The sequence below is a fragment of the Clytia hemisphaerica genome, unplaced genomic scaffold (genome assembly GCF_902728285.1).
Source record: "Clytia hemisphaerica strain Z4C2 unplaced genomic scaffold, Clytia hemisphaerica genome assembly, whole genome shotgun sequence".
In the NCBI taxonomy this organism is placed as follows: domain Eukaryota; kingdom Metazoa; phylum Cnidaria; class Hydrozoa; order Leptothecata; family Clytiidae; genus Clytia; species Clytia hemisphaerica.
The window spans coordinates 211,896-225,968 of NW_027104529.1; the positions used below are offsets into that span (position 1 = coordinate 211,896).

At 32.3% G+C, this 14,073-nt stretch overlaps 3 protein-coding genes and 1 long non-coding RNA gene across 5 annotated transcripts in view; 2 read left to right on the forward strand and 2 right to left on the reverse strand.

Annotated features, from left to right (window-relative positions):
* Nucleotides 1-2,891, reverse strand: part of LOC136822159 (uncharacterized) — a 40,759-nt gene extending 37,868 nt beyond the window's left edge. Inside the window, exon 1 of the mRNA XM_067078400.1 lies at nucleotides 2,732-2,891. The gene's annotated coding sequence lies outside the window, so the exon portion shown is untranslated. The remainder of the gene's footprint in view (nucleotides 1-2,731) is intronic.
* Nucleotides 1-14,073, forward strand: part of LOC136822132 (uncharacterized) — a 237,764-nt gene that overhangs the window by 50,009 nt on the left and 173,682 nt on the right. The gene's annotated exons all lie outside the window — the stretch shown is intronic.
* LOC136822158 (hippocalcin-like protein 1) lies at nucleotides 940-3,395 on the forward strand. The gene is made up of 3 exons (XM_067078399.1): nucleotides 940-1,189; nucleotides 2,262-2,505; nucleotides 2,886-3,395. Exons 1-3 carry the CDS (start codon nucleotides 1,087-1,089, stop codon nucleotides 3,103-3,105), a joined length of 567 nt encoding a protein of 188 aa, XP_066934500.1. The 5' UTR covers nucleotides 940-1,086; the 3' UTR covers nucleotides 3,106-3,395.
* Nucleotides 4,914-13,932, reverse strand: LOC136822177 (neurocalcin homolog). 2 transcript variants are annotated; one of them, XM_067078421.1, is made up of 3 exons: nucleotides 13,496-13,932; nucleotides 5,945-6,188; nucleotides 4,914-5,746 (listed from the first exon to the last, which is right to left on the reverse strand). In XM_067078421.1, the coding sequence occupies exons 1-3, from the start codon at nucleotides 13,590-13,592 to the stop codon at nucleotides 5,506-5,508; spliced, it is 582 nt and encodes a 193-aa protein (XP_066934522.1). In that variant the 5' UTR covers nucleotides 13,593-13,932; the 3' UTR covers nucleotides 4,914-5,505. The 2 variants fall into 2 exon arrangements, with proteins under 2 accessions (XP_066934522.1, XP_066934521.1); XM_067078420.1 differs by lacking the exon at nucleotides 13,496-13,932 and adding an exon at nucleotides 6,795-6,944.

Sequence of the window (14,073 nt, forward strand, 5' to 3'; positions counted from 1 at the left end):
TTTGACAATCAAAGGGAATTCCTCTGTGAAGTACCATTACTTGAATGAGAACCCCATTCTCTTAAAGTCTAATACGTAATTTTTTAATTCTTCATTTTGAGAATTGCTCTCAGCTTTTCTTTCATAAAGCTTATATTATAAAGTTGTCAATAGAGAGTCGAAAAAGCATTTAGATGGAAAAGATTAAGGCAAAAAGATACTTGGTCGATAAATAAACATTAGATTTGCATTGCAGGGGATGTAGGTGTTGATTGACTGAACAGTTGCCGATTTTGTCCTCCATAATCCTGAGAAGAGTTCAAAGGCTGGAAGATGATAATTCAAAAACTGAGAATATTGGAAGAGAGGAAAATTTGCTGTTACAGTCAGGCTAAAAGCGTTGTTTTAAATATTCTGAAGATTATTGTTTAAAGCCTACATGGCTAAGCTAATTTCTAGCCGGACGGAGGGCAAACCATTTGTTTGGTTTGTTTTTTTCAGAAATAATCTTGGCCAGTATTAAAGACCATAGTCTTTTTTCTAAATTACAGGCATGCAATTCCTCACGAGAAAAAAAAGAGTCCATGCTCAAGTGATTTATTCCTAGAGAAATTATTTGGAAGAGGTACTTCAAAACCCGGTAGAAGAGATAAGTCAGTAACATGATTCAACATAAACAGAAACCTAGTACTATTACAACGAGAGAAAAACTGACTTTGAAGAGTATCTTGCGGGTTGTAACGGAAATATTTGGCGTCATCTTTGACTTGAATTTACGTAAAGACATAGTAGCAGAAACATTTTCAAGGACTTTAGAAAGAAATATTCGTACAACTGTTAAAAGGAGGTATTCTATTTGACATGATTGGTGGTGAGAGAAATTGAACCAATGAGTTGGCGCGTTTGATAGGTGCTTGAGGTAAGAGGGTAGTGAATGTTTTCATTTGTTTGTCATTGCATTATTTATGATCGCTTGTCTTTAGATTACAGATCAAAAAGAAACTTCAACAAGTGGAGCAAAGTAGTTTGACTTTTGATAAGAAAAGAGGCGTTCAGAACATTGGATCTTTTGGTATCGGTGCGTTGGAAAGATATTGAAAAGAAGATATGGGTAATTATAAATCGAAGTCGAAATTACATCGTAAAACAGTGAACGATTTGAGGGACAAAACACAAATGAGTGAAAAAGAATTGACAGATTGGCACCAAGGTAAGGGGTAGAATTTTCTTCGAAAACCCTGTCTTTACTTTTTCTCATCCTCATAGCTAAAGCAAACAAGATTTCACTTGACTAGCATCATTCTTTACCATGTTCGTTCAAAAGACAATTTTAAATCTTCCAAAAAATTCAGCATTTCCTGTTTGTTTGGCTCATTACTTAAATTTGTCAGATAATGCGTTCCTCAATTTTACCTGTTTGACTACAACAGACGGCTTCCTCGTTGGTCAAAATTCAGATACACCTAGTTGACCAATAAACCTGAAAGTATGGGAGACAAAAGCCCTAAGAAAACTTGAAAAAAGTTTTAATGTTCCTTTAAGTATTTTGAATTCTGTACATCTTCAAAGGTTTCGGCTCTGTAATTTTTGTTTAAGTTAACAAAAAATTTTCCCAAAAGATTTGAAATGATATAAGCTTCTTCCTATACAGAGAAATCAAAGAATGGTTCTAGTCGATTGACGATTTTTTGAACTTTTTTATTTGAACTTTTTGAATTTGAATTTTCTGAAAATTTTCAACATTTGATTTTTCGAATCTAAACTTTTTATCGGGAGTTGACCCCAATTCAAGATAATTAGGAAATTGTCACGTTTTGTAGTCAAAAAAAATGCATGATCTAAAATTACAAAACTTCGGTGATTGCGTAACAGATTATTGTAGCGCATGCGTAGGTGGAATGATGATCGTAAACTTATGCAAACCTGCTGTCCGTGTGTAACAATATTATGAGAAAATTGTTGAGAAATGTTAAGTACCTCAGAAGTAAACGCATGTTTAAGTGTGACCAAAACTTTTGTTTTTCCTTTTGGAATTTTGTTTATGTATTGAAGAGGCAAATATTCCTTGTAATCCTTTTGGCCACAATACCAACTACCATCATAAAACTCATCGATCACGAGCTATTAGCATGATATCTAATTATTCAAAAATTACAACCAAATTGAAAAAGAAATGACATTTAACTTGTTAGGTCTAAATACTGTAGAAGGTTTTCAGATCCATCAACGTCAATGATGAAAGAATAGCTAAATTCACTTCAAGATTACTTTATTTTTTTCAGCGTTTATTAAAGACTATCCCTCAGGCAAACTGAATGTGGAGCAATTCAAAAACATATACAATAAATTCTTTCCCAATGGAGACGCTGGAGTTTTCGCAGAACAAATCTTCCAATCGTTTGACAATAATAACGACGGATTTGTGGATTTCCGAGAATTCATGACAGGCCTTGCTGTCTTCAAGAAGGGATCAGTTGATGATAAATTGAGATGGGCTTTCTCCATGTACGATTTAGACAAAAATGGGTAAGTGCTTTAATTGCTTGAAAACTATTTTCATGACAGATAAAAAAGAAGGCCGTACAGTTATTTTTATGGGTGGCTTTGTGGGGCGCATAAGCATCGTGTATGAAAAATCAGATTCAGCCCCAGAGATACGAAAGCAAAAAGCAATGTCATCTGATAGACGGCGTACCCTCTCCAGCCCTGATTGTGGAAAAATTAAAAATGAAAAAGGCTGAGATTTAGATACCTTTTGTAATATTTCACGATTGCATGCGTGATCCAGGGTATATTCTTGTTTTTACTCAGTAATCTGTAGATTATGGATACAAATTTCTCCATCCTTTAAAAAGAAACAAAATTCCTCTTGAAAGTACAAATTCATTCTTTTCATCTTTCTGTAGACAAATTTCGCACTCAGAGATGTTGGAGGTTGTTAGTGCAATTTACAAAATGGTGGGTGATACCGTAGAATTACCGGAAGATGAAAGTACACCGGAAAAGCGAGTCAACAAAATTTTCTCATCCGTAGATACTGACCATGATGGATATTTAACGTTGGAAGAATTCCTCGAGGTGGCCAGTAAAGATAAAACCATTCGTTCATTGTTGCGCTGTAAATAAAAAAAGAAAGAGAAAAACTCACGAGCTAAAAATCGCGAGTTATGAGTTACAAACTTGGTGAAATCATCCTTCTATCTTGGCTAATTACCAAAACAGTTTAGTTATGAGCTCAATTAAAAATGACTCAATCCAAATATATTACGACCATTGATTATTTAGAATAGCAGAGAGTCAACAAACAGCTTTCGTTGGATTTATTTTTCTTGGGGATGTAATCGGTACAATGTTGGAATAATTTTCTTTTGATGTATATTTATGAATAAATAATATTATGGTAAAAAATCCTGTTTATGCCTTTTTCAAGAAATAATGGTAATATCATAATACATTTTAATCCTAGGATTTCTAGATATCTTCAAATCTATAAGGGATTAATGTCCTAATTACTAACCCTTTTCAAAGTTCAACAAGGAGGGTATTCTAAATTCAAACCCCTGTAGAGATAGAACATTATAACACAATTTAAGTAGATGTATCTCCGGCCACCCGATGGGTCAATCTGTTAACTAGAAATTGGTTTAGGAATGATATCTGCTTGATTCATTAGCAGCTATTAAACAGGAATTTATGTTGAGCTTTTTAAGGATTATTGATTAGCAACACCGATTTTCTTGCGAGTTTCAAATCTCCTTACAAAGATGATCGCGGATGTGAGACAAGCTGGTTGAAGAAAAGTCAACGACAAACAAAGTCGAAACTGAAAGTTTATCTTGTCAATAATGCAAGTACTTTAAGATTGATGTGACCTTTAAAAATGCAGGACACATGGATAAGATCTAAGCTCTAGTTTAGACGGCCGACTTTCTACCTTGCCTATTCTAATTGTTAGAGTAGGCTGAAAGTGGGCACAAAGTTGGAAGTTAAAACCTTTACTTGGAAAATATTGAAAGAAGACATTGCATTGACGTCAAAAGATGGCAATGCATTGACTTTAGACAGCCCACTTTATGCCAACTTTAATTCACAATTAGAATATTTTGCAGGGCGAAAAGTGTGCCGTCTAAACTAGACCTAATTATCACATCGAAGCAGGTGCAGGGGTAAAATTGCCGATAGTTTGCGATATATCGATTAAAACTTCATGTACTTCAAGGATAGAAAAATCCAGTACAAATCTTGTAAGGAATCTTTTTTCCTGTGGCACTTGCTATTGGCTCAATCGAGATTAACTTACCTTTCAACTCAACGACCTCTTGAATATTCTTGTGTAAGCTGTAATGTTTTGCTTCTATTCAAATCTCTACATTTTTATTTTTCGACTAAAATGAAAAATGGGAGTAGGCACATGAAAAACTGGCAGAGAAAAATTATTAGAAGATATCTTCTAGGCACCATAATAACCTTAAAAATCTATGAGGCTCAATGAGCAAATTTGTAGTTATGAATATGAAAATATGGTTTCTCTAAGAATCTCACTTTTAGACCAATAAGTATAATCGAAGTTTTGTTTCTATCTTATCGGTTTTGCCAAACACCACTTCAACAAAGTTTGCAGAAGCTCTTGTCTCGTGTCTCAAATTTGCAAATCGCTGACTCGACGCTTTTATGAAGTTTTGCTATTAGTTTATTAAAGGAATTAACAACAATTATTAACAACAATTTTGATGGAAATTTGTTTTTTAAGAAATGAAGAATTTAATCAATCGGTCTTCAGATGCAACTTTTTGTGATAACCACAGTTTTTTGATTGATTAAATTGGACAAAGCTAAAGATTACAGAAGTCCAAAAGGGTTTCGTGACGAAGCTCGAGGACTCAAATGTCAAAGAGCTTAATGGCGAAGGAAAATAAAGATGACAGCAATGAAAATATTTTGTAAACAAATAATTGAATCCATAACTCACACTAAGTACAAGTTTTAAAAAATTATTGAACGAAATATTTTGGAAAAGAAAAACTTCTTTTTAAAGACATAATGATAATGTAGGGTAAGCTACTTGCACTGATTGATTGCATAAAAATAAATATTAAACTGACGGTGAACGAACTGGCGATTCAGAGAGGGAAAAATCAAAAAATATAATAAAATTTAATCGATCAGAAACTTTCATCTGTGCACGCCTAGCTAAATTTGAAAAGAAAATTATTCTGTTGGAAAAAATGAAATCAAAAAGTTAAAATTCAATGCTTTTGAAACTAACTAACACTAAATATATAATTTTCTTCAGAAAATGTGTTTTTGATTCCCACTGCTCCTACTACAATACTGAAGATGATATTCCCGAAATGCAATAATTGTTCCATTCTATTGTGGTAAATATACTATAAGGTCCCCTTGGATTGTTTGGATGCTTTGCAGCTTATTCAACGACCTCCACTCAACATTCCATTTATACATGGTCTTGAAAATCAACAAATAACAAAAAGACAAATAAAATACTCGTTATGATGAATCAGCCAATCAGCGACTTGCACCAGTGTCCGGATTGCATTGTAATAGTCGGACAATGGATGGGTCAGATTTTGCACCTTCAATAAACTCAGGTAAGGACAATTTACCGTCCGTATTTTTATCCATTTGTCTAAAGATTTTCTCCACTCGCTTCTCAGGCGTACTTTCGTCTTCCGGCATTTTGACGACATTACCGACCATTTTGTAAATGGCGCGAACGATTTCTAACATTTCTTCGCGGGAAATATCACTAGAAGGAACAAGATGAAATTAGATTTATAATTATGATAGTTTTGTTCACATCAAATCAAATTTCATCTTTGCAAAAAAAAATTTTAAATGGTTGTCACACAACGAGAAGGCTGAAGAAAATCGTTTCAAAATTTTTGAAAATCTGATCCATTAATTTCTAATTTTTTCAAGAGAAAGCAGTAATAGAAAAACTTACCCGTTTCCATCTAAATCATACATAGAGAAAGCCCATTTCAGTTTCTGTTCCAAAGTACCTCGGCTAGTGACGGAAAGAGCACAAATGAATTCTCGAAAGTCTATTCTACCATCACCGTTTGCATCAAAGGTTCTGAAGACGTGTTCTGCAAACTTGGCTGCATCACCGTATGGAAAGAAGTTCCCATAAATCTTTTTGAATTCTTCAACAGTTAAAGTACCATCTGGGCAGTCCTTCAAGAAACCTATGGTCGAAAGAAAGAGCAAAATATTGATTATAGATTTAAAAGATTGAATCAGAGGAAGTGAGAAATAGCAGGTAGTGGTTTATTGTTGATTCTCATGGGTCTAAATTTGACTTTGTCAGCTTTCCAACGAACAACAAAATAGAAGTTTGAGAGTTATTTCTAAGAAACGATGCAATTCTTCTCCCCATGTAAACGATATGACAGATAAATAAACTAAAACAAAAAACCTTCTCCACCGGGAAAGCCAGAAAAACATTTTAAGACATTAAGGCCATCTCATCTGGATTCTTATCAATACACTTTTTTCTTAGACCAATTTTATAAAAACAACGAGGCTCAAAAATGCAAAAAAAGAGTTAAAGTAACCAAAATCATAATAACTTTGTGCTAAAAACAATAACAAGATAGTAATTCTTTCAGGTTAACCACGAAAAAAGGAACAGTCGAGCCTCAACAAAATTGTACTGGTTTTTATAAAGTGTAACAAGATTAAAATTCCAAAGCCATAGAAGAGGTTTCTCCGATCTGCATTTGGCTACTTAGTAGCAGAACATTCTAGCCGGCCCAGTAAGACAGTGATGAAGAAAAATGATAAATACCCACCTTTGTACCAGTCTTGGAGTTCGTGCTCAGTAAATTCTGTTTGTTCGATAAGATCATTAATAATTTCTGGCTTCAGTTTACTGTTTTGTTTTCCCATTTTTCAGAAATACTCACTGGACAGAAATAATTAGTACAAGATTATCTTTAGCTCTGTCAAAAGAGAAGATTAAAAAATGAGACGTATTTTAGGAGAAATTGATTTTCTTATCTCCTACTGGTGTTTTAAAAGTCGATTTTAATACTAATTCAAGCCTCACTCTAAGCTTTCTTTCCCTCATTATCTCCTAGAATATAGTGCGGTCTTTTATATAACTCAATAAACTTTCTACTCTGATAGGCTGTTGCAAACTGTCTGTAACTTCTCAGTGGTTTTGCAATACACAAACCTGGTGAAAAAATGGTGAAACATAAAATTCAATTGGTTTGAGAAAACATGCAATAAAAAAGTTTTTGAACTCGACAAACGCAAACGATTGTGATTTTCAGATTGTGCACGACATTATGTAAGTTATTATAATTTTTTTTCAGCAAGACTAGATGTACTTTCTGCATAAAATTATAACAGATAAATTTGGATAGATCCAAACGGTAAAATAGCATGGTTCCTCCCAATATATTTGCCAAATATGTAAATATTATCCTCGATAGATGGAAATTTTCACTAACCAAAAGAATTGCAAGCTTAATGTTCTGCGGAACAAGGAAAAAAGTCGCTCTCTTCTAGAATTTAATAACATTTAAGAAAGAAATGAAAGGGTGAAAAGAATTTTTTTCACAAGAAATCAAATATTTAACACGATCCATTGAAAATTGAGGTATCAAGGCTAAACAAAGTATTCGACTTTCGAGGATCTGAGCTTCAAATGTTTAATAAATTTATTAATGGTATATAACATATTTTCATAACCTCTATTTTATCTGAATACTGAGGAATTCCATTTTATCAATAAAGCGAGTTCAAAGAAACAACAAATGTGCCTACTACTTATTGCAAGCATAATTTTAATTACTATCAGTATTAAGGCGTTTTAATATGATAACAAACCTTCATAGCAACATATGCGTAGAGTAAATTTGACAAAAAAATGTTGAACAAAATGATAAAGGATAGGAGATATGTTCATCCTTTATAACATACACATATCCTTTTTTCTATACAGCACACCTACCAAGATAATTTCGCTGTTATGCCCCACAAACCTAGTTTAGAAAATTTTTGGTCAAAAATAGGGAAAAATAACACAACCTTTTAGCTCTTCAAAGTTTCATTAGTACTTCTATAGTTAGTAACAAAAAAAGTACGTAGTAAACATAGAGATAAAACAGAGTCACGGAAATTTTTCTCAAAGAATTATGAAAATAAACGGCAGGCGAAAAAAGCGAAAAGAAAAGATGGAGAAAGCCTTTATAAAACATCCCACCATTCGTTCAAGAATGGACTCTTTTTCTTAGGTGAAAAACTGTACACAGTGTATCCCAGGTCTAATTCAATTTTTTTCGAACGAGTAAGGAAAACCAACAGCTTTACAATTTTTTGAAGAATATTCATTCATAAAAACTCTCTCATCACGAAACAAATATCGAGATCTACAAACTGTACACATATAAAACACTAAAACTTTGAATCAAGTTATATCGGCGTCCTCGGAAATGAAGTGTAATTAAATGATTAGACGACTATAAAGTTTATTGAATAAATAACAGTCAAAACATTGACGTTTCTTAACAAGGATATCGTATTTAGAGCAGGAAGAGGACAACAACTAAGCCATAAAGTTGACAACAAATATTTGAGCAATAAAAAGTCATTGCATAGTGGTTGGCCCTAGTCCTAACCTTCAGCAAGGATAAAAGCGCAAAAATACATAAACAACAAGAGATCAATAACATTTGCTATTATCACATAAAACTGTCTGCAAAATCAAAATGAAACAAAGTAAAACAGAACACTATAAGTTGCCAAATCATGATAATATTTACCACAATGATAGTTTCAAGTTCCAGGTACGGAACTACCTCAATCATAAGAATTAACTTTCCAATAACAAAAACATACAAAAAAGAAAACCCACACAAATCTTTTGCATGTTATAGAACCGGTGGTCAGATATTTATTACAAACTATAATCCATGCATTGAGAAATCACACTATGCAGAATAAGAATGAACGCCTCCCTCAGAAAGAAATTCATTTTAAATGCACCACTCTGATATCACGCAGTGATTTGTCGACAGGTTAAAAAAAAAAGAACAGCTTTTCTCAAACAAAATACCTTCGCATAAAATACATAATGACGAGCATCATTATCAAGGACAAAAGAAATAAGAGGCTTTTGCTCAATTTTGAAAAAATGTCATAACGTGCTGATGAAATAACATCGGATTGTTATAATGAGATTGACCACTACAATTCAAAGAGAAACTCATTATTTCATGTCTCATGCATACAGAACAAGCTCCAAAAATCTTTGGTACAAATACTTAAGTAGACTTAACAATTCCTTGTGAAAAACCGACCCATTTGATCAAAGATTTTTCGCAAACTATAAAAAAAATGTGGACTTTAGGTTTGTTTGCAGAAAAGATTCATTCAAAAACGACGTTTAACAATTTTGAGGCAAGAAAGTGAAAGAAATAACCAAACATTTGTCAAAAATTATTGGATTGCATTATCGTTAGACACTCTTATTTTATTCAAGCGTCAGTTTTAATTAATGATTAAAATCTTCTCAAAGAACTGATGGTGCAGTACACGTTTTTTTTATAAGAACAAACCATATAAGAACTTAAAGCTTCGATGGCCAAAATATTAAGAACAAGTTAAGAACATTTTATGGCTTTGCTGACTCCAATTTCTTTAGGTAATTGATCAAAAATAGAAATATAAAATACTCAGAATAACAACAGGTTATGCTTTGCGTAAGCCAAAACCAATAACAGTACTCAATGTTAATGATAACAGAGCTTTATACTAGTAACAACAGGTTAGGAGCACTTCAAAACTTTAAAACTAAAAAAGCAAGGCTTCTAGAATTTTGAGTGTTCTTATAAAAACATAGAGAGAGAAACCCTGCTCGATACAGTAGACCATTCAAAACCATCCACAATCATCGCGTTTAAAATTCTAAAAAACATAATCAGCCTTCTTGTAAAACAAAAGTTAAAAACAGAGCCAGAGAATGTTCTACACGTAGCTCAAAAGAATTACAGACAGATCATCAATTTAATCATCGAGATTATCTTGATAAATGATCAGAAAAGTACATGATTTCATTCTAGATTATTGAATATTGACCGACTGTTTACAACTTTTATAACTGAAACAGTAGAAAGAATTTAAATGTTTGCTCAAAATAAATTGATACACGTTTTTTTTTAAGAAACACACTTTTAAGAAACATGAGGCTCAGAATGCGTAAAAACTAAGAAACATCTAAGAAACATGCTGAGGCTGAGAATGAGAAAATAACATTTTTGAACTCGGTTTTTTTAGAACCTTCCAATCTTTGCATGAAAAACAGGCTGATTATGTCAAAAAGTTTAGAAACATGTAAGAAACATTTAAGGCTCAAAAGGCCGATTTCTTAAGAAACATTGAGGCTGCTTGGTAAAACTAGTTTCTTAAAAAAAAAAAAAAAACGTGTACTCGAATAACAATAAATACATGCTGAATTTACAACATCATACATACCACACGTTTATAAGAAGAGCAAAGTATATAAGGATAGGAGACTTCCAGGCCAAAGATTTATAAAGGACAGACTAAAGAACGTTAATCAACAGAAAATTCTTCGGGATCACTCCCAAATGTCAAAACGCTTAAAGGAGCCATGATGAGAAGCAGTTTTTGCAGACAGATTTTGAAGTCAGGTACACGTTTTTTTTATGAGAACAAACTATATAAAAACATAAGGCTTCGATGGCCAAAATGTTAAGAACAAGTTAAGAACTTTTTAAGGTTTTTGGGACTCTAAAACACCCGATTTCTTAGAGGAATGGACAAAAATACTCATAAAATGGGGGAAAGTAAGAACGTTTTTAGGATTAGAAAAATTTTGATGTTCTTATAAAAAAAAGTGCATTTCTTCCATTTTTCGCTTCCAAATCAATGAGACTGACATGATTAGAATTTGTCGTTACAAACAATTAAATATCATCCCTTCCCTACATTTTAATTAAGGGACTATTACTGAGATAATTTTTCTATAAGAAAGGTTAGACTGTGTCTGTTCCAAAATAAATTGGCAGTCCGCACGTTTTGATACATTGCTCTTGAAGGAGAAAAGATATAATTAAAAGTAATACCTCGTTGAAAAGATAATATTAAGCGGCTATATTTAGGCTTCAAAACCTTTCAAAAATTTCGAAAAAGACAAAGGAAAATGAAAATGAAAAAAAAGTGAAGATTTTTTCTACTGGATTAAAAATTTTGAATTTACACTTTTCTTACTTTGGACTTCTCTGATTTCAAAAATACTTTCACATATTTTTTATATATTTTTTGGATCAAAAGTTATAGACCTTCAAAGTAAGCTAAAAGTGACTAAAAATGACTAAAAATGGCCAAAAATGGGCAAAATGGAGGTCTGTAACTTTCTATCAATGTGTCACCGTGTGGACTGTCAATTTCTTTGAAATAGACTTTAGAAAAAATTTCCCGAAAGATCTTAATATGTATTTCTTTTATAAATGTGGTTTATTCGCATAATAGACACACATGCTTGTTTGAAATCGTTATTATTCTTTTCTCTGGGGTTTTTACACCACACCCTTTAGAGTGATCTCATCATTTCCTTACGAAGAACTGTCATACCCCAGGAGCAAATAAACCAGATACTATGATAATAATTGAATAATTTTCTGGGTATATAGTCTCTAATCTACAGGAAATTTTAAGGCAATCTTTGATTTCTACTGTAATTCGACCTTAGAACCTCAGATTGCGCATTTCCTTTTGTACTAAATTCCATGTTTGACCAGGTTTGCTCAAAACTTTGACTTCATATTGATAAAGAGCAATGTCAACGAAAATCTTTAATTCAGATACCTGTATGGTTGGTATTAAGTCAGAATCCAAATTTTGATAAATGACTTGAAGAAAACTTTTAAGACTGATTTCAATATGGGAGTTTTTAAAGAAAATCGATTAAGAAGAGAAGAAAATAAGAACAACTAACCGAGAATCTACAGAGATTTGTTGCTTTTATAAGAAAAGTCCTTTCGATATTTAAATGTGAACAAAATCCCTCTTTTGATAAAATTATGATAGATATCTTGATGATTTTGCTCATGCATCGAGGATAAAAAATTAAATTTTTACTGATTGAAGAAATCCTGAGGCATTGCACTTCAGGAAAAGAGGAAAAATAAGAAAAAAACCTCTTTGACTTTGACTGGAAAAGGTAGAAAAATTAGTTCAAAGATTGGGGAGAATAGATTTTAGGCTGAACCCCAATTAAATCTCTATATGTAGTAAAAATATACATATGCTATTTTGATAAAAGGAATCCATTGGCTTTATTTTATCGTATGAAACCCTCCCTTTAAAATCTTCATTTAGGCTTTTTCCCTTTTTTTCCTGGGAAGATAATCGATTGACAGAATTCTCTTTAAATTTTTTTGAACGATAATCGATTAAAAGGTTCAACGAATTCAATAAATAGCAGAAGAGTCCCAGAGAGACGTTTCTTTATTAGCGGAAAAGGTTCACGAGATTTCTCCAGGAAAGTAAGCTACTTAAAAAATAACAGAAAATGAAATAACATATCCTGCATAGTCATTTGACCTTTTTTCAATCAAACAATTTGTCAAAGATGAATATCTAAAACCTACTCAAATGGTCCAGTCCATATAATCAATTAAAATCACATCGCATTTTGAGACTTCTACCGAACATTTTCTAAGCTTACTACTTAAATTATATTACTAAAATGTTTAATTTTTCATTCTTTCAGTTTACTACAGTATATATATTTCAATTTGTTTAAAAATTTAAAAACACACTACTGTCAGTTTTACGCTTAATGCGATCATCATGTATAAAATTCCCCTGTACAAGATGGTATAAATACTTATTCTATTCTTATTCTTTCAGTTTACTTAATTTTGAAAAAAATGTGACTGAAACTGAATGGAAAAACTACGATTCCTTTCTTAAATCAGAGCGATTCCTTTCTTAAATCAGAGTTTAAGTAAAATCCCTTAGTGTTGAGAGACAAATACTTTAGCAAATTTCTTGCAAGTTTCTAGCAAGGAATTCGAAGTTCTCTTAACACAAGAAAGACCCAAACAAGGTCAACGAAACCTTACCCTAATTACAATTAAAAAAAGAGGTGCATGATAACTTTCTAGCTTTACATCTTCAGCTTTTGTTTTAATATTGTTAGAATGGAAACGATTTTACTTTCAGAATAAACTCCTACTAATAATAAACTGATAATTGTGCACTGAAGCTAGCTATCACGTGGGAAAAACTGTCTAGAGGAGTAGTTTTTCTAGATTTATTCGTTCTCCAAAAGAAGACCAAAAAGAGTGCACAATTATCATGAACAACATCTAATCTATATATCAAATCTACTTTGATCAAACTAAATTTCAACCTTTTTCATAGAGAGAATTCTTAGTTGGAAAAACAAAACAGTCGCCAGAAATTTTATGAACTTATCTTTTTGGAAGAAAGAAATGCAAGTAGAGTGCCTTACCTTTATACCATTCTTGTATCTCAAATTCATTGTAACCAGTTTTCAAAGAGATATCATTGATGGTCTCTGGCTTCAATTTGCTATTATTTTTACCCATCTTATTCTATGTGCTGCGTTTCTCAAAGACAGTAATAAAAGGTCAAGATATGAGAAAGATTGACTGCACTCTGTTAGTTTCAAAGTAGTAAGAACTATTTTAAAATCACATCAAATATTAAAAAGGACACTGAAAAAAGGGAGAAGAAACAGCGATTTGTAAAGACTATCTTTATCACAAATGTACAAAATTAGGTCTAGAACATTTTCAAAAGAGGTTAATTAGAGACAGTTAGATAAGTGATTCGACTTTTGGAAAAAGACGTTAATTTTATTGGTGCCAATTTTCAAAAAGCAGCGTTGTATCTCTTATTCTTTCCCTTGATTTCTTCAAGTGATGTGGCCCTTTCTCAAAGATCTTGTTCCTTATAACTCTCCGGCAGGTGAAGTCTTAATAATTAATAATACAAAATGAACCTTTTTCATTATCTTAATATCGACAAAATATTAACATGAAAAAATCTTCTCCTTCTTCTTTCCGT